The sequence below is a fragment of the Alosa sapidissima genome, chromosome 22, assembly GCF_018492685.1.
Source record: "Alosa sapidissima isolate fAloSap1 chromosome 22, fAloSap1.pri, whole genome shotgun sequence".
In the NCBI taxonomy this organism is placed as follows: Eukaryota; Metazoa; Chordata; class Actinopteri; order Clupeiformes; family Clupeidae; genus Alosa; species Alosa sapidissima.
The window spans coordinates 16,881,962-16,901,542 of record NC_055978.1 but is presented as its reverse complement, the minus strand read 5'-3'; the positions used below and the strand labels follow the sequence as shown (position 1 = coordinate 16,901,542).

The following is a 19,581-nucleotide window of genomic DNA, read 5'->3' as shown; positions in this document are numbered from 1 at the left end:
GTGTAATGGTGTGTTTTTGGGGAAAGGACTATTCAATAGAGAACCTGTATTATTCATTTTGACCAAGATGACATTAGCAGTTGATAGTGTAAAAAAGAAAAATTGACAATTGCACACATGTAATTGCATGGATGTCCTGTTTTTGCTGTTTGTCTGAAATACTTAATGATGTGGAGGTTGAACTAGTAGTAGTTTTGAGAGTTTGATTCTGATCTGAGAAATGCACCAAAACGAAAACTGTAACTCCGTTTGAATTTGTTGGCTTTAAGTTCTTATCCTAAACTACTCACAGAACTTGCATATCTTGGGTCATTGCATATCTTCCTATGCTCTGCTGTACTGGAAGTACAGTAAAGAAAACCCAGGGGGCTATATCATCATGCCTTAGGAACTGGAACACTGCATATGTTTAACACTCTCTTAGCTCACAAGTAAAAGCAAAAGGCATGCATAAAATACACAAAGTCACCAAAGGATTACACATCAGCTTTTAAGTCGTATTTACCTGATTAAATATGCAATCAACATAGGGCTTCATGAAATAATTATGAGTAAATAATGTAAATGAATAAATCTCAACAACAAATATCGGTATAGTGGTATCTAGGGTTAGTGGTTAGGGTTCATAACTGAGCCGAGAGGCTGTAGAAGAGAGAGTTGAGGGAGACGCACCATCCCGGTAGATGTAGATGTTGAAGCCGTCGTACGTGCTGGGGGGCCGGGGGGGCAGCCAGCGCAGCTCCAGCAGGATGGGGGGCAGTGGGGTGGGGGTGATGTGCGCCTCCCCGGGCAGCTCCATGGCCGAGCCCGGCTCGTTGGAGTCCTCGTACTCGGGCACCACCGCGTTCACAAACTCCTCCTCCGTGGGGGAGGGGCTTCCCGTAGGCTCCGGCCAATAGAACTGCGTGACTGCCTCGGACGACGTCTCGTTGCCGTTGCCATTTGTGTTGCCTTCGGTGACGGTGTCTGTGTTGCCGTCCGAGTCGGCGTAACCGTCCGTATGGTCAGCTGGCGTGCTGGCGTTCAGGCTCTGGACGGCAAGCCTCAGGGTGGCAGAGGCCCTGGCGGCTTCCGCAGGCCGCTGGTCCACCGCCTCCTCCACGACCTCCTCCTGGCTGACCTCCGCCTCGGCCTGCTCCCGCTCATCCAGCAGGGGCACGTCACGGGCCTTCCGTGGTTTGGACAAGTACTGATGTTGCTGCGGCTGCTGCTGCCGCAGCCCGCCGGCCTCCGACAAGCTTTCCGTCAGCAAGCTCCCCTGCAGCACCTTCCCGTTGAGGTGCACGACCTTGAGCGAGATGTTCAGCGGGGGGTTGGGCACTGCACCACCCAAGCACAGGAGAAGAAGAAGAAGAAGAAGGAGAAGAAGTAGAAGAAGAAAAAGAAGAAGAAGAAGAAGAAGTAGAAGAGGAAGAAGAGGAAGAGGGGGACAAAATAGAGGACAAAATTAGAAAGAAAAGAGAACGCTAATGAGAGGAGAGACCAACAGCAGCAGCAGCAGACGAAGACTGACATTTTGCAGCTGACTGCAGTAACACGAGCTAACCGGACCCACCGTAAAGTCCACTGAAGCGAAGCTAATGGTAAATGTGGATATAAGGATGTGTAAGAAGCGAGGTGTGAACTTGTACTTTACCCACTAATGTGCCTCTCACCAGTTAAACGTTTAATTGATCATATATACGACCCTCTTATTTCTGCATTCAGAAATGCCAGCAAATTAACTACTAGCATAAATGTAAATGATTTAATCCTCACATCATACTGCAATGCATAATGAAGGCTATTAACTGTGTGTGTGTGTGTGTGTGTGTGTGTGTGTGTGTGTGTGTGTGTGTGTGTGTGTGTGTGTGTGCGCGTGTGCGTGTGTGTTTGGTGAATGCAAACAGGTTAGGTTAAGACTAAGCTTTTAATCTCTGTAATTTGTGTGTGTCTAATTTGATGGTGAAACACAGAATGGCAGTGCTCAGGATTTGCACAACTGTGAGTAGGGCACAGTGCATCTACATACAGGCAAACACACTGGTGTGAGTCCTTTCAAAAATACAAAAAAAAAATCTGCACACTTCTCGATTCCTTCCTTTCTTATGTTTTATTTGTAAAGCATCTTTTGGTAGTTTTTTTTTGTCCTGCACCACAGATGTGCACAATGACCTCTTCTAACAAATTCTTAGACGAATTCTTTCCCACATAACACATTATAACAAAAGTAGATGCTTCTCAATGGCACGCTGATTACACACTACTGAGGCATACTTGTTTGACAGTGCCAAAACATACGGGTGTCCGCCAGCCAGACCTGTTCTGGGATCAGTGCCGTACCTGTTCTGTGATGCCGTGGCTCATGGCTCACTTCGCTCTTGCGGACCAGCGTGCTCTTATTGGCTGTTGCCTCGGAGATGAGCTGGAATGTGATGTTGCTGTAACAGGTTCCCGGTAGCCAGTGTTTAAAGACTGTTTTTCCCTTGGAGAAGTCTGCGGAAGCAAACTCAATTGTTAATACCCCCGGATTGCGCCATGCCAGAGCTTTTGTGACACAAATGCACAATCATAAACCATCTGAAACAATCACACGCATCAGTGGCTCCAACAGAGCCTGTTGCCAAATGTGAAAATGTGATCATTAACAGTACTGACCTCAACTTATCCATTCACAAAAGACCAAAATAAACTGCAGAGGGGCTGGTAATGTATAAGGTTATTAAACTGAGGATATGTTAGCTAGTTACTCTGGATGTTTATTCACACATTCATTTCCATCATTCATTCATTCATTCATTTAACTCGTCCATTTAATATCTTCATTTGCTTGTTCATTTCATGCTCATGTTCATGCACTCATTTGTGAATTTGCTTTGTTCCTCCTCCACACGGCAGCTGTCATCCTACACCCACACCTTAAAACAACATGTAGCTAGTTATTTTGGGTGTTCATTCACTCATTCATTTCATTCACTTGTTAATTTCATTTCGTTCATTCATTCATTTGTTAATTCGTTAATTAATTTCTTTGATTATTAATTCATCAATAAACGAATTAATTAATCCACTCATTTATTTATACATTCTGCCATCCTGCACATGGACCTTTATATGGCATGCAGCTAGTTACTTTCATTCAGTCTTTGATCACATCACATAATTCATTCATTCATTCATTCATTCATTCAATCCATTATTCATTCTGTCATCCTGCACACGGACCTTTATACAGCATGTATCTAATTACTTTCATTTAGTCATTAATCACATCGTTCATTCATTCAATCCTTCATTCATTCTGTCATTCTACACACAGACCTTTATATAGCATGTAGCGCTGCTCCCGGCCCTCTGTGAAGCTGATGTTCACCCGGCTGAAGACGTTCTTCTCGGGTGAGTTAATCTCAAACACCACCCCCGTCTCAGGGGACGCCTTGTAATCTGAGATTACCACACTGTCCAGGGGTAGAGGCTCTGCAGATGAGGACACATCAAACATTTTTATAATCTTAAAATAATATTATAAATGTATACTGTAGTGTTCCTGGTATCTGACATTAAGTGTCCCTGTAGGTGTCCCTCTACTGTTATACTTTATGTGTTATGGAATGAGAAATAAATGAGCAAAATCAGGAAATTGAATTAAAAAAAAGTTAATAAATTGACACATGAGCATATCTCATTAGCAATATAGATTAATTTACACATAAAATACATTTTGATGGCATTTGTGACCATTCAGGATTATCTTTGCACCTCATGCATGACATAACTGAAGCAGCACCAATACTTGAATTATATATCTATCAAGACCCGCTCATAAACTGCTGCGTTGCTTGCCTCATTTTCAGATAGATCCCTTGAGTCTAATAAAATCTCTATGAACTATTTTGTGTGTGAATTTTGTGTCTATATTTTATTATCAGTCCTACAGAAGAGTTTATGTGCTGCAAATTTGAAGGGCAGTTATAACAGATGTATCCCCTGTGCATCTTGTATATCGCATAACTGAAACAGGGCAAGTAATCGCATGGATATACACTACATCAAAGCCAGAACATAAACTCTGCTGGCTTACTTGTGAGGATGGTTCTGGTCTTGACCGGTTTGGACCAGGAGGTGCCGTTTTCCAGCAGCAGGCCGACCGTGTAGGCCAGCCCGTGGTAGGAGGCGTTGAAGAGCAGTGGCTCAGACTGGCTCGGACTCTGGCTCTGGTTCTGGCTCAGGAAGGGCAGCAGGTAGGTCCGAGGCTCGCCGGACACACGGGCCGCGTACGCCGTCACGTTTTCCCTCAGGTCCGACGGCTCGAGGGCCACGACTATCCAGGACTCATCACGCAGGGTCACCTGGAAGGCTGATGTGCTCTGTGGGGATGAGACAAGGAGCTGGTTGAGACCACTGTGACTGACACGGATGATGAGAGCTAATATGTTGACGTGGAGAGCAGTTTGTGCTCTTAGAGGACCATGGAGCACCACGGTGATATACAGAATATGGGATGTTGATTTATTTTTTAACAGTAACAACCTTCATTGGCAGATGACGATTTGAGATTTGGGGTACTTCAGGAGACCAATGCTTGTCTAACAGCAGACATAGGACAGCCACACATACACACACACACACATTTCCAGAGCCATGCATGCATCTCTATCCACTTTTGCAATACACAGACACACACACACACACACACACACACACACACACACGTTTCCAGAGCCATGCATGCATCTCTATCCACTGTTGCAATACACAGACACACACACACACACACACACACACACACACACACACACACACACACACACACACACACACACACACACACACACACACCACACACATGCACACCTGTAGAGACACTTGTACAGTCCATACACTGTAACTAAAGGGATGGGAGCACAGGGGTAAGATCAGAGGCTCACAGGTAAATTACACCTCTCAGACAGGCCCAGGGATGCAGATGGCTGGCATCATGGGGACGGTGATATTACATCAGCAAAGGCACTGCTAACAACCCGGCTGCAAGACCTCTACAACACTCAGGCCTCTACCATGAGTAATGAGATACCTGTCCAGAGCAGATGGTAGGAGTGTGTGTGTGTGTGTGTGTGTGTGTGTGTGTGTGTGTGTGTGTGTGTGTGTGTGTGTGTGTGTGTGTGTGTGTGTGTGTGTGTGTGTGTGTGTGTGTGTGTGTGTGTGCTGCACCCACACACTCCCACTTCAGAATGCACTTCTGAAGACAGTAGACTTTTCAGTAGCTCAGGCTCTAGGATCACTTCCTCTCATAGCTATCTAACCTCCTCCTATAACAGGCATGATTATGTTCCGAATACTCTTTTATGACTATGTTATTATCATAATCAAGCACATTAATTGTGCAGTCTTTCTACATGCACATACACATCTATCAGCAAACTATCTTATAATAGGGTGACGCACAGTACTCAATACTAATGAATTTTCCTGAGGAAACATGAACAGCTAAAGGAAATAGATCAGACATAGATTAAATGCCACATCATACTGACACATATTATTTGCAACGGCAGCTTTCAGTACCGACTTGATGGGAAATTACCAATGCCATGGGGGACACAGATGCAAAAGATCCAAAAGAGGATGCCCCCGACCCTTCTCAGAAAGCCATTTTTAATGGAAGGCACAAAATTGTGCATTCGCCTACAGCACCGATTGGAGCAAGGACTGATTCAGCCTTAATTGACACTTACACCAGTAACCATGACTTTGCCACAGGTCATGTACCCTCCTGATTAACCCTTAAACACTATCGCCTACCTGGGTATCACAAAAAAGCAAAATAGATACTGCCACAAAGCAGCACCCCTACCCTGAGAAAAAACAGGCATTCCCCTTTCGCCTAGTCAGTGTTCCCTAGAGATACAATTTACAGTTGCAAACTGTGTCATCTTCCACACGCTCAAAACAAAACCTAATTTCTTTCTCTGAATCCCCAGAGGATGAGTATCTTCCACAGGGGGGGAAAGATAAAAAGCACCTGGCTGGCGTCTATCGGCAAAAATAACACTCAAACAGTACTTTAATTTCCATTGGGGAAATCCTGTTTTTTTTCATCACATAGCCTAACACACATCTTCTACTGTGAGCAGGCCATACAGGCTTTGAGCTTCTCTGGAGTGGGAGACATTTCACAGCAACACTGTTGTTTCATGTTTTTTTCTCAGTTAGCAATACTGGAACTATGGGCATGGATCTGCATACTGTGTGCCCCTGCTACACCATCCTCTGAGTAGGTCTATGTGTTTTTAGCTTCTCTAGGAAGTATTTTACAGTAATACTGTCTTACAGTAATTTCCTGTGTATTAGCCACATTGTGTATAAGCCGCAGGACAGTGTTTTATGCAAGTTAAAAGAAACAAAACCGTATTAATACCATATTAACTGCTCCTGTGTATTAACCTCATAGCTGAAGAAATTTTGCAAAATCAATGTATAAGCCGCGGCTGATAGTTGGGAAATTACGGCAATACTCATTTCCGGTCACTCCACTGGCATGGATCTACATGCTTGTGTGCCTCTGCCAATCAAGTGGCTTGTGACTGTAAGGGAAAGTGAAAAGGCATGCCAGCACTGTCATCATCAGCGACGACGTGACCATACACTCCCTACACCCCTCCCTACGCCTCCAGCCTTTAAGCCTTCGGCGCAGGCGCTGAGCATCTTAAGCGGTATTGATGGGAAATGGAGATGACCTTTAGAGCAATGGGAAGATGGCAAGAGAGAGGAAAGGGGAGAGGGAGGGAGAGAGAGAATGATTGAAAGACAGGAACAGTGAAAGAGAGAGAGAGAGGAAATGATAGAGAGAGAGGATCGTTTAACTGCTCTAAATGATTCATGACGCTGAATTTGATGTGTGTGTGTGTGTGTGTGTGTGTGTGTGTGTGTGTGTGTGTGTGTGTGTGTGTGTGTGGGGGGAGAGGGGGTGTGGGGGTGATGTGTTTCGCTGGGTGAAGACTTTACCTCATAAGTATGATGCATCTACAGGCTTTACCATAACGGCTTGTGCTTGTGCTTGTCGGAACACTGTATTGCTGTGCATGCTTTAAGTATTTACCATCCCTCACAGATCTTTAGAGCCACTGCATTCTGTGCTAGTGTGGTGAATATGGGTTCATTTATCAGCAAGAATATGCCATCGCATTTTAATCCAGGACAAGGAAGCTTAATCTCCAGAGCTCCGGAACATGTGCATTTTTCTGAAGAAATGACTAATGAACCACTACATCACTTTGACATTTATTTCTTCAGCATTTACATGTTTTAGCCAAAGCCATTTCCAGCTCAGCAAGTCATAAGTCATAACTCTAAGTCATTTTATGAGTAGATGTGCACTGACAGAACCAAACAACAGACCTTCCATTGGTGTTAGCACCGGGCTCTAGCAATTGAGATACTGGAAACGAACACTGAGCAATTGTGAATGTGTATACCATATCTGTTTACTCTGCCCAGAATATTTAAAAAATTCCCATTTTCTCTCCAAGAAATCTCTGAAAATGGGACATTTCTATATATATATATTTTAAGTCTTCTATTTGGAAACGCTGTTTGGAAATACTGGAAATACTGTGCCCACAACAATCCCTTTTCACATGATGCAATGCCACATTTACCCAGAAACAATTAGATGAAGGACGAGCACATAGCTGTTATAATTAGCCTTCTATAATAGGTGAAGTGTATCTGTGAGCACTCCAGGGAACCTTTCTGATGTATTAGTGACTCATGACAGCTTTTTGAAGCAGTATCAGGGAGGAGTGTTATCATGCAGTAAGTATGTGTAAGGACCCTCCACGCCCTCCATAGAGCTCATCGAGGCTTCCTCCTCACGATAAGATTCCTGCAATTTTGTAAAAGCCTCCATCAGAGGGGAAAGTGTCTGTGGCGAGCGGCCAAACTTCGGCAAGGCACCGACATGCGGGAAAAAACTGGCTCGAGTCACTTAAGTCATCACTTACTTAGAATAATGGATCAAGTGGCCTTAAGCCGTGGTTATGTTAAATAGAAATCAAGTACATGTGGAGTTATGCTTGCTGAGAAGGGCCCTTGATAGATGGGGGAAGCACTAAAGGCAATCTGAGATTTTACAGCACTGCAGGGTGAAATATGATATGTGTATCACTGCAGCTAATTTAGACAGCATAGCAGAGCTGGAGGATTTAGGCACATTCATCTCTACACTGCACCCTACAGAGAAACAAAATTCTTGCAACACGAATCATCCTAAAAATGTTGAAAAGACGTAGGAAACATTATAAATTCTAATTGAAATCCGCATGAGGTAAAGATGCTTGTTTGTTTCCCCCCCCCCCACCCCCCTTTTCTCTCCAACTTTTGCGTTCGCCGAGCGGGAAGACACTGCGCTGTCAGAGAAGAGAAAGAGAGGCGCAGGGTGGAGTGGAGCCTACTGGCGAACACAGCTCTTACTGTTTACGTCCCAGTGTTTTCAGCTCGCCTTGGCTGGGAGGCAGGCGAACGTGCCCAGAATGAGTGAGGCGGCTGAAAAGAGCAGGTCTGTGAGGCGGAGAGAATCCGGGGTGAAGCGCTCGCCTTCAGTCCCATTTAATGAGGAGAGCTCCGGCTCCACTCTCATCCCCGTCCCACCCGAATCTCATTACTCTCGCTGCAGGTTGCACCCCCCCCCCCCCCCCCCCCCCCCCCGCTTCTGCTTCACCCCCATCGCCTAGTGATACACACTCACACAAGCACATACACACACACATTTGGATTCTCACACAAATGAAGACACACACTCGTACTTGCACACACCAGCCTACCTGCACTCACACACAAGCAAATATACACAATCACACATACACAGACACACAAGCATACATACACACACACACACACTCTCCCACACACACACACACACACACACACACACACACACACACTACCATCGACACCTCTCTCTCTGCCTCACACCCAACTATCCTGCCTCCCACCATCACAACCAAGAAAAGGTCACCTTGCTGCCCTTTGGAGGCAGTCTTTAACCGTCTCCTGGAAATGCCGATATTTACATTTCCACCATGGCTCCTTCACATTCCACAATTTCTCTCTCTCTCTCTCTCTCTCTCGCCCCCCCCCCCCCCCCCCCTCTCTCTCATATATAACCATAAAACCTTAGTCCAACAGGTTAATGGCCGTCAGCCATGGACACTTCCTCTCTGATAGAGTCTGGTGTGTTGGAGCAGCAGTGGTGTGACCGCATGACAGTTTGGATTTAAGTGTCCAATCACTTTACATTACTCATGGGTGGAGGCTTGTATGAGTATTACAGAAACCACTCGAGGACAATCTGAGCCAAAGCAGGCCCAAAGTCTGCTACCATAACATCTTAACGCACAGTGTCGGTCCGGCTTCAGGGGTGACCACTGGGTATCTTCAACGAGGGCAACTCTGATGCCTGACCGTGCAATTACAAACTGGTCTGGGATATACAGGCCCTCGCAGTTCGACTCTGGGCGCAGCCTTGTCTGATGATGTCTGTCTGCGACGGTTGTCTCTGGGATCTGATGATAGCGTAAAAAAAGAATAGAACATGCGCTGTCGGCTATTGGAAGGGTGAGGGGGAGACAGGGTGAGATAAGCCGGGATTTCATTAGCTAAAACAGCAGGGAAGTGGACACAACGGCTGGTTCTCGGCAAGGGGGTTGGGTCACTGAATGAAGCAGCAATTGTGTGTGTGCTTGTGGTGGCGGGGGGGGGTTGGCCAGAAAAGTTACAGCGCATCCTCGGACCAAAACTGGACCCCTCTGGACAAGGGAAGAAATAATTGAGCGCCAAGGAAATGAGTCAGAGTCGATGCAAAGGGAAGCAGAAAGAATTCAGGATCCTACCATGTTGTTTCTCACTGTGCTTATTTCAGTGGCAAAAACAATGCTTGCAAAATAGTGGCCAGAATGCAATAAAAAGACCTAATCAACCAATCAGTGGCCAGAATGCAATAAAAAGACTCTAATCAACTAATCAGTGCTGCTATTTTTCACATTCATTTTCGTGCCCATTTTTTTCCTTCCAAGTGTTGGATACTGTAGAATCCCTTTGGCCCAGAGCATCGTTCAAAAATAGTTTCAGCGCACAGTTAATTAATATGCTACGCACAGGCCTTTAAAATAATGGGATCTCTTGCTGTTTGGATCAGGAGAAAGATGTCTTCTCATGGGTGACTTCAACTTCAATGTTTCTCTGATTGCAACTGACTATGGAACAGTTGTGGGCATGATCACCCCCCCCCCCCCCCCCACACACACACACACACGCACGCACACACCCCATCAAAGGCTTTCCCAGAACAGCCACGACAGCTTCCTAACCCTACGGTTAATTCCGTTTCCGAATACCCAACCACCGAGGACATAAAGAAAAACCTATTAGCGTTAGCATTGTTTGGCAGGCACACCTGACTCCTCAAACCAAATGGCCCTAGAAGGTTCTGGCAGATCATGGAGGCATTAAAAAAAGTCTAGACAGAGAGAGGGGGGGATCATTAATTAACTTTCAAAGAGAGCCAGCACATCTGAAGATAAAAATCTCAGACTCCCTGTGGAGTCCCCCAGCACTGGAGGAGAGCTGCGAGTGAGTGAAACGAGTGGTTTGGTGTGCAAGGTTATCAGCCATCATGTTGGGTTCTTATTAGGCCTTTCGCCCCACCCCCGAACCCTAAACACACACACACACATACACAGACTCATACACACCTATGAACACACACACACACACACACACATGAACACACACACACATGAACACACACACACAAACAGACACACACACACACACACACACACACACACAAACCCTCCGTTTTATGTTCCACCCAACTGCCCAGGCTCCCAGTTCGATGGCTCTGATAAACCCAATCAATAGATGGCCTTTTTCTCCAAATCCGAAGCGTCTCTAACAGAAGAGACTCCATGGCACTGCGGGTTCTGAGCAGCGGAAACGTTTCATCTCAGATTGGAGCGGCCCATTAAAAGCAGGCCGACTCTCTCCTGGACCAATCACAGGGCTTGAATGGCTCCAGGAGCGGGGTCCTCCGGGAGTCTTTGGAGATCAGTGAGCTCCAGCACATTGATTTTTCATAAATGCAAGAGTGCAGCCTCACTTCACGGTACAGCTTGGAAATCTTTTTTCCACTCTTTCTATACTTTCAGCTTCAGTGGGCTTGAGGAAAGGAAATAGGGGCTCAGAATAAACCCCAGATATTTTATTTATGATCTGTCTGGTTTCTGAATGTTCAAGTGCCCCGTAGAAAACTGTATTAGCAACAATTAAATAAAATGCCTTCACTTAAAAACCTTAAATGGTCCTGACTTAACACAAGCTGGTTTTTGCTTGGATCACCTAATCTAATGTTATGCCCTTTCAGCCAGTCAGAGAGCTGGGAGGCCAATCATGGTTCTCCGGCATCTTTAAGATTCTGGGGAATAGAGAAAATCACAGCCCCACCCAGAGGTGGTGATATTATCAAAAAGCTCCTGTGCAGGGAAGCTTATTGGATACATGCACTTGGCACTTTAGAACCTTTAGGCCTGAATGAAGAACTGAATCTATCATGCTTTCTGTAATGTTACAGTTTTTCTCAGTCGCTTTGGTGCTTTTTTCAGATCAGAATGAAAATTCTCATAACTATTAGTTCAACCTCCACAACATTTAGTCATTTGTGCACATCATAGTAGCAATTTCTCCTTCCTCTGAACAAATTGCAAATGCTTTTGGACATGTATCAGTTGCTTTCATACAATTCTCTGCTGTTTTTTAACATTATCATTTGCTTATGTCATGTCAGTCAAAATGAACTATACTTATGGATGCTGAATAGTCGTTCCCAATAAAACTAATAGTCTTCATTTCATTGCTTGAGTCATTACATACAAAATTGTTGAACTAGTTATCAAATTCTGTCACAATGCTGTGGAATTGCAAAGAGCATACAGTAAAAATGTACGTATTCAGTGTCTTGTACTCACTTACTCCCCTAACTACAGCAATGTGTAACTTTACTGTAGTTTTCAAATGGCTGTACAAGTAGCCTACTGTATAGTGCTGTCTTGAGCATGTCCAGGTAGTGTCACCGAGTTCTGACCTTTTTTTTGCATTGGAAAACACTGAGAGAACTGTCATAATGATAACATGACAAAGCCATTTGACTATCTTGTTCATAAACGATGGTGTCACGACTTCTCATTTTGATGACACTGACAGTTTCATTGACATTAATACCTGCTTTTGAGGAATGGACTATCCATTTTGAGCAAGTGACGTGCTTTTGCAGGTCATCCACTAGGTTTTGCAGTTTGCACTAATTGTTTTGAGAAATGCACTAACTGCTGTGCAAATGTTAATAGTGATGTGAGAATAGCACCAAAGCGACTGAGAAAAACTGTAAACTATGTATTTGTCTAACAATGTAAACTATGTATCAATTACTCTTTTCCCTATTGTATTGTGAACTATGTATGCTTGTTTATATAAGCTACTGTACGTATGCTTGTTCGATCATTTTAATCACTTTTCTGGCTTGTGGGCAATTTGCCTTTAATGACTAATGTGAGTGTAGCTCCTTGGTAGCTTTGGGTGTATCTTCAGGTAGCCAACGCCCCCTTTATGCTCAATCACACCTGTTGGTAATGCTTATTAGGGCCTTACACCCCATTCCTTCCAAGGACTCTGATGAAGATGTGACTAAATCGAAACGTTAGTCTACGTGTAATAATGTTCTGCACCTTTTACTGAAAGAATAAAGAAAATTAAGAAGACATCTGAGCTGCACCGGCTTATTATGTTAAATTTGTGAGTTCGGACAACACAGTAGAGTGTTGACTCATTTTGGTTAGCTACTAGATGGCAGCACTCCTCTACCTCATCACACCAGCTCTACCTTTTACACAGATGGTGATTCATCTCTGTGACTGCTTCCGCTGCCAGCTTGAAGGTAGAAAAACAATGAGCCCCCATTCAGTGTGTACGTTTTACACAGAATGAGAAGGTGGAATAACATTTGAGCAGGCTGTATAAAAAGCCCCCTCTTACGCCACAGCAAGACGAAATATAAACACAAGATTCCTTCCCTGAACAGGCTGTGTAAAGATCCCCCGAGCTTAAAATCTAATCCAACACTATTTAAGATCCAAGACTAATATCGAGATCAAAAGTCTACGAAACGTTTCCAAGAAAAACCAGGTCCCCTTTTACAACCACTCCAACAGAAGACATAAGAGGCAGCTGAACAGGAAGCAAGGACACGGGGGAGGTGGGGGCTAGAAGATGAGGTTCAACAGACATGTCAAGGCAAAGATGTCCTTCAACGGGAACACAACACATGACAGTCATCTCATAGACTGCTCATAACACACATGGAACCAGTGCGGGGAGGTGGGTGGTTTTACTGCCCGTAACTAAAGACAAAAGGAAAGAGGAATGTTTTTTTTAGATTAAGGCCCCGGTTTTCAGATATGATGGCCTCTTGAAGGACATCTCAGCACATTGGACAGAGGACAGCACAAGCACAGAAAGTAAAAGCTGCTTTCCCATTCCTGGGGAAGATTTGTGTCATTGGTAGCATCGTTCAAGTAGACAGGGCAGTAGACAGTGATGCTATTGTCAAGGATGTCAAAAATTTGACCCCAGATAAAAGTGAAGAAGAAAAATGTAGACAGACATGAATACAAACAGACAGACATGATACAGTGGACACACACAAACACACACCCATTGTACAGTGCTGAAGGACAAATGATGTGCTGTCGAGTATCCACTGTATGTCAAAGCCATGGCCAGGTTCTCAAATGTCATAATGGGAGATCACTGACTCATCTCTCATAATGTTAGTCCTGAGTAATGGCCTTGTTGTGTGCTAATCTAATAGTCTCCTTTGGATAATCACCTGTTTGTTAGCAAGCATGCTACAGATGCTTCAACTCAATGCTTGTACATCCAAACAGCAAAAGAATGAAAACGAAACAGATATTTGTCAGAGGAAAGTGTCACACGAGAAAATAACACAAGTTGATCACAAAAAAACTACAAAGGAATCAGGAATCTGTACATTGGAGAGTGACTTCGACAAGTTTCACTGAGTTCAAATAGAAACTGCCAGAACACTTGAAAAGTCGAGACAGGCCCTTTGAGTGAGTGATTTTGTTTGATGTGGATCTGCAAACTGTCCTGATAGGGTTCATTAAGGCTGATAAGGAGCTCGACTTCCCGAGGACAAATCCTTTTTGCAAGAGATCCCTCCACAGAATTGATGTCTCTTCTCTTGAAATAATTAAATACCAACACCGGAATGCTTCCACAAAACACAAATGTAAAAAGCACTTTTTATCTTTTGAACTTATGACTGAACAATGTAAACTGGTATGACTAGCAAACTTAAATACCTGAAGGTAAGAAGGCAGCACACACATAAGTCTGCATGATAAGGTGGACTGATCTCACCTTGACCAATTTATTTTAACCATGTCTAACAAACATGCTAACTTTTCAGCTGGATGGCCTTCCATGCTAAGCTAACTATAGCATTTTTAAGCATAGGCTACGCATGACTTCTGGACTATCACATAACATATACAAACACACTCCATACTAACATACATATCTGTGCATTGCTTGACTGTACCTGGGTTAAAGGCTTCACACAACAGTGAACACAATGACAGGGTGACTCCGGATCGCTCAACTCCCGACCATGTTCCAGTGGAGATTAGTAGAATAGGATGACCCTATGACACAAATACAGCTACAGGAGCTAAGCTTTAGACCGATCTGGGTCAAAACTGCATTCCTCTCCAGCTAGATAATCTCAACAGGGGGGCAATAAAAAGAGCCGGGAGAGGCACAAGGAAAAAAAAAAAACGCTTAGCGAAAGGTCATTACTACGCACTCTGTGTGTCACTGTGCTTATGTGCCCCACATGTGCCTTTAAAAATGTTCTGAACTGAACACCCCCCCCCCCCACCACCACCATCACCACCCTCTCAACACCATCCCTCTTAAAAAAAAAAAACAGTTCCAAAGCTGTTTGGGGAGCTGGAGAGAGAGGGAGGCGAATTTCTTGGTATGCCTCAGCGTGTAATCGCTTCAGAACAATTTCTGTAAAAGCCTCTCTGTAAAAAAAACTCGACTAAATGGGAGGCTCCTATTTATGGTCCGTGACTTACCGCCACAGTAAACAGGGTCCCAGCCTCCTGTGAATATGCAAATCGGGCTCTATTAAATTTACAATTTGCACCCACACATACACAAAAAAAAAACAGTTATTTTCCGCTATTCGGCATTCCGTTGTTCCACTAGGCAGGCCTGCTTGGCTCCATCCATCTCTATCTCTCAGGGCAGATTGTATTTTTCCCCCTGGTGATCTGATTTACACAAGGTGAGTCTGAAGACCGTGAGCTTGTTTAAGGTACCATGGACAGGGAGAGGGAGGGGTAGTACACCTTGTCTTTCTGTCGCCTCCAGCAAGCAGGCGGAGGGGGAAAGTGATGAGGAAATGGAGGCGGCGCTGCCAATTCTCCCAATTACTGTTTCCTGCCTCTCAGTGCGTTCATCCTGCACCGATAAACGTGACCAAACCACAATGCTGGATGCTCACCACCCCTCCTGTCCATTTCTTCTATCTATCTATCTCTTTCTTTCTCTGTCCTTTCAGCATCCTCCCATATCTCTCTCTCTCTCTCTGCCATCCACAGAGCCCTTCTGCCTTTTCCTCTGCTTGCCCCTCCACAAGAGAAGTGAGAAGTGCAAAAAAAATAATAAATAAATATATATATATATATATATATATCATGCTTGAGAAAAGGCACACTGCAAATACCAAAGACCCATAATTAACCCGCCATAGCAAGCAACACTGTTTTAAAAGGGTAAGTGGTGTGTGTGTGTTTTCAGAAGGGCACTACTGACTCAACGTCAAATTCAGGAAGCTCTCTCTCCGAGGGCTCGTGAGGAGAAGCAGGAGAGCAAAAAGACTCAATTATTTTTCTTGACAGGAAGGGAGCCTGGCGTGCACGCGAGCCTTGATTGTCATCAACAGGGGAATGATAAAACCTCCAGGCTGATATTAACTTCAGTTGCATCATAAAAAAGCCATCATGCTGCAAGAGACAGATTGCCTGTGCTTTCAAAGACACGGAAAGAGGACAGAAAGGATGGCAATAGACTGATCTCATCGGCGAGCTTTAATTTGCATTGTTGGGTTTCTTCAATGCTACTTTCATGCAAAAGTGATCAGGGACTTCCCAGTAGATGCTGTCCAAACTCTCAACCTAAATTGCAAATTATTTCTTCCAAGATTAGCACCGAAGAAACAACATCGCCAGTCGGAACAACTCAGCTGTTGCTCCTTTGGAATGCGAATCAGTTCCTCAAGGAACACGAGAGAGGGAACACCGCAAAGCACAAACAAAGAAGACACGACTACAATGTATTAAGGAAACTGCAAGCATGTGGATTTCTAAGCCCCTTTTCTGCTTGTCTGTCAACGAGTTAATCCTTACGACAAAGACAAGCGAAATCGCCAGGTTTATCCCTTGCACAAATTAAAACATTTATTTCCATTCCTAGTTGCAGTGGAATTCATTAATGCGGGGTAATGACATCCAATAAATGCTTTGGGACCCAGGGGAACAATGCAAAACAAAAACAAACAAATAAACAAATGCATTTTCCTTCTTCTGCGGTTTAAATAGCTTGTGTGCAACACCGTGTAATGGCTGAACAATGCAGTGGAACATATTGTGTTTGATGCACTGCAGGCTTGACTGTTTGACTTATGTTTTTTTCTTTTTTTTTGGTACAGCCGCTCATGTTTTGATATGAGCTGTTTGAAATGTTGTGTCATGCCTGTCAGGGTAATGCAGAGAAACTAGAATGTTAGGCTCCAAGCCATAACAAGATACTGTGAACATCACACAGTGGCCTATGACAGCATCACACACAAACACACACACACACACACACACACATACACACACACACACACACACACACACACAAACACACACACAGACGCCATCACAGCACATATGGCTTCATTGTCAAACTGGGCGAACAGAAGCACATCTGTCTTGGCAAATCTTAATCTTGTGTGTGCGTGTCTGTGTGTGTGTGTTTGTGTGGAAGAGAGAGAGTGAGTGAGTGAGCGAGAGAGAGAGAGTGAGAAAGAGAGAGAGAGAGAGAATGAGAGAGTTTAAAGTTTATCATAGGGCACAAGAGTCATTGTCTCACATCTTTTTTTTTCTAAGAAAGTTCTGGAGAGGTCACAGTTCAGCTCCCTTGGCCTCAACCTGCAGTCACTGGGGAGACCAGCAGAGTGACAATTGATAATGAGCCTCCATATGGCCACAGTTTAAACACCAGGACCATCAATCACAGAGAATGGAAGGACCCAGAGGGACAGAATGTGCCAGGGGAAGAGAACATGTTGATGGGGAGCTCATTTTCACTGGCTCCTTGACTTTAGCAACGTGTGTGCACTGGCAAACTGGCAAGACTGTTAAAATCATTGAATTGTTTAAAATCGGCATACATATTCAGCCGCATCTTGCCTGCTCATGAAGGAGGAAAATATATGCATTTCCCCCACTGTCTTATAAATATGCATAATTAAAATAGGCATGATAATGAGAGGACCTTAAGTATGTTTTTCTGAGACTCTCAAGGACAACTAGGAAGAAAGATGGTGAGGGTCTCTGTGTGAGCTGGAGAGACAGAAGGATCGGGAGAGAAAGGGGAAGGTATGACAGAAAGAAAGAAAGAAAGAAAGAAAGAAAGAGAGAGAAGACAGGAGAAAAGAGAAAGAGAGCTAAAGAGAGAGGGAAAGGGAGAGAGTTAGAAATAAAAGCATAGAGAGAGAAAGAAACAGATACAAGAGACAAAGAGAGAAAGAAAGAGACAGGGAGGAAAGAAAAGGAGAGGAAAACAATAACAGAAGGATGAACCTCCGGTCCAGGGAGGGCTAGACAGCGCTGCCTGCCTATGATATGATTGCAAACAAATTTCCCGAGCTGTCACATCGCATCTCACAAGACTAGGCCAACGCGCGGTGAAGGAGGAAGAGGAAGAGGAGGAGGAGGAGGAGGAGGAGAAGGAAGAGCACCGCGGCGACCTGTGTTCCGCTGACTGATTTAGCCTCAGCGCCCGCGCCGCCCGGCCTCCTTCAGATGTCAGAGGCAGGGGGCTCACCAGCTGATCCGGGAGCAGCGAGCGACACAAAGCACGCAGCACACAGGCTCAACGGACTCATCACATCCCTTCACATGCAAGACTCAGAGGGAGGGACGGGAGGGAGGGATGGAAGGAATGAGAGAGAGAGAGAGATGAAAGAGGGAGGAAGGGAGCGAGTGAGAGTGTTTACAGGAAGAGCGAGAAGAAATCTAAGGAGAGAGAGAGACAGAGAGAGAGAGAGAAACAACACTAGTTGATTTATTCAACACAGCAAGCGAAGGTCCATGATGGCTGCAATGTGGCAAGAGCTGTATGCACAGCTTAATTACAAATAAATCTCTGGACTTGGGCAATATACTGCAAACGAGGAACAGTAATACAGTTGGAGAGGGTTACAGAAAGCAATGGAAGATGATTACCTAAAGGGGTAAACGCACACCTACTGTAGATACTGAGGGGTACAGAGGGATACAGATAAAGTGTTCAAGGGACCAGAGTTCAAGTGTGGAAACACACCTTTTTCCTTGTTTTACATTTGGGACACCAGATCGAAGAGGGCAAAGCTTTAATCAGATAACATCCAGAACTGAACCTGCCACATTTCAAACATCCACCTCTCTCAACTCTCATTTCACACCTGAATTTTGACTTTATGTGATTTAGTTTAGCCAAAAGCAAGCAATAATGATAGATAGGATACAAAGGATTTAATGTTTCACTAAGTATTTTGTTTAATGGTAGAGGGCATAGACTGCTATCAATTCAAGCAGATACAAAATTTAGTATCCAAACATCCTGAGGTCTGTTACTCCTACTTCAGAGAGGGGCTCTGGTTGTTATTGACTTTAATTAGCCCGGCCGTGAGACACCCAGGAGACAGTCCATGTAGACTCTGTGAAATGCTTGAAAGTCTTTTTAAGACTAATTCCCAAAATACGCTCAAATTATGCTGATGTGTTGCATATCATTATTTTTAAGGCTGTCGTTTCTTTGTTCAAGATTGATCCATTTACAGTTAGCTGTAGTTGGTTATGGAAAAGTGATTTCTATTTAAAACTGGGACAAGGTTGTAATCTGTTATTTGTATTCACTTTTAAACTTCAGTCTACACTTACCACACGTTCAAGAGAAATGGATGTTGATCAGTATTTCTTTTTTAATATAGGGACCACAGATCAAGCCGAAAGTCGGACCTCTGATAACGTCTGGCCAGTCTATGAGCATCTCTAATCTGTGTGGTATGTATGACAGACGTCCGTTAACAGCCAATTCAACAAGTTGAATCAGGAAAAGAATTCCTCTGATTGGCTGTTTAGGCATGCCTTACTTGTTGCTAAGAAGCACAGTGTAATCATCAGATATTCTCATAAGGAGAGACTCCTG

General features: G+C 44.2%; 1 protein-coding gene across 4 annotated transcripts in view; it reads right to left on the bottom strand.

Annotated features, from left to right (window-relative positions):
- The window catches only part of ptpro (protein tyrosine phosphatase receptor type O), a 58,165-nt gene that overhangs the window by 25,124 nt on the left and 13,460 nt on the right, over window positions 1-19,581 (bottom strand). For all 4 annotated transcript variants that reach the window (XM_042078380.1, XM_042078381.1, XM_042078382.1 and 1 more), the window contains exons 2-5: window positions 4,061-4,346; window positions 3,301-3,456; window positions 2,323-2,475; window positions 673-1,320 (exon numbers count right to left, since the gene is read on the bottom strand). In XM_042078380.1, coding sequence (XP_041934314.1) covers window positions 673-1,320; window positions 2,323-2,475; window positions 3,301-3,456; window positions 4,061-4,346 — 1,243 coding nt within the window. The remainder of the gene's footprint in view (window positions 1-672; window positions 1,321-2,322; window positions 2,476-3,300; window positions 3,457-4,060; window positions 4,347-19,581) is intronic.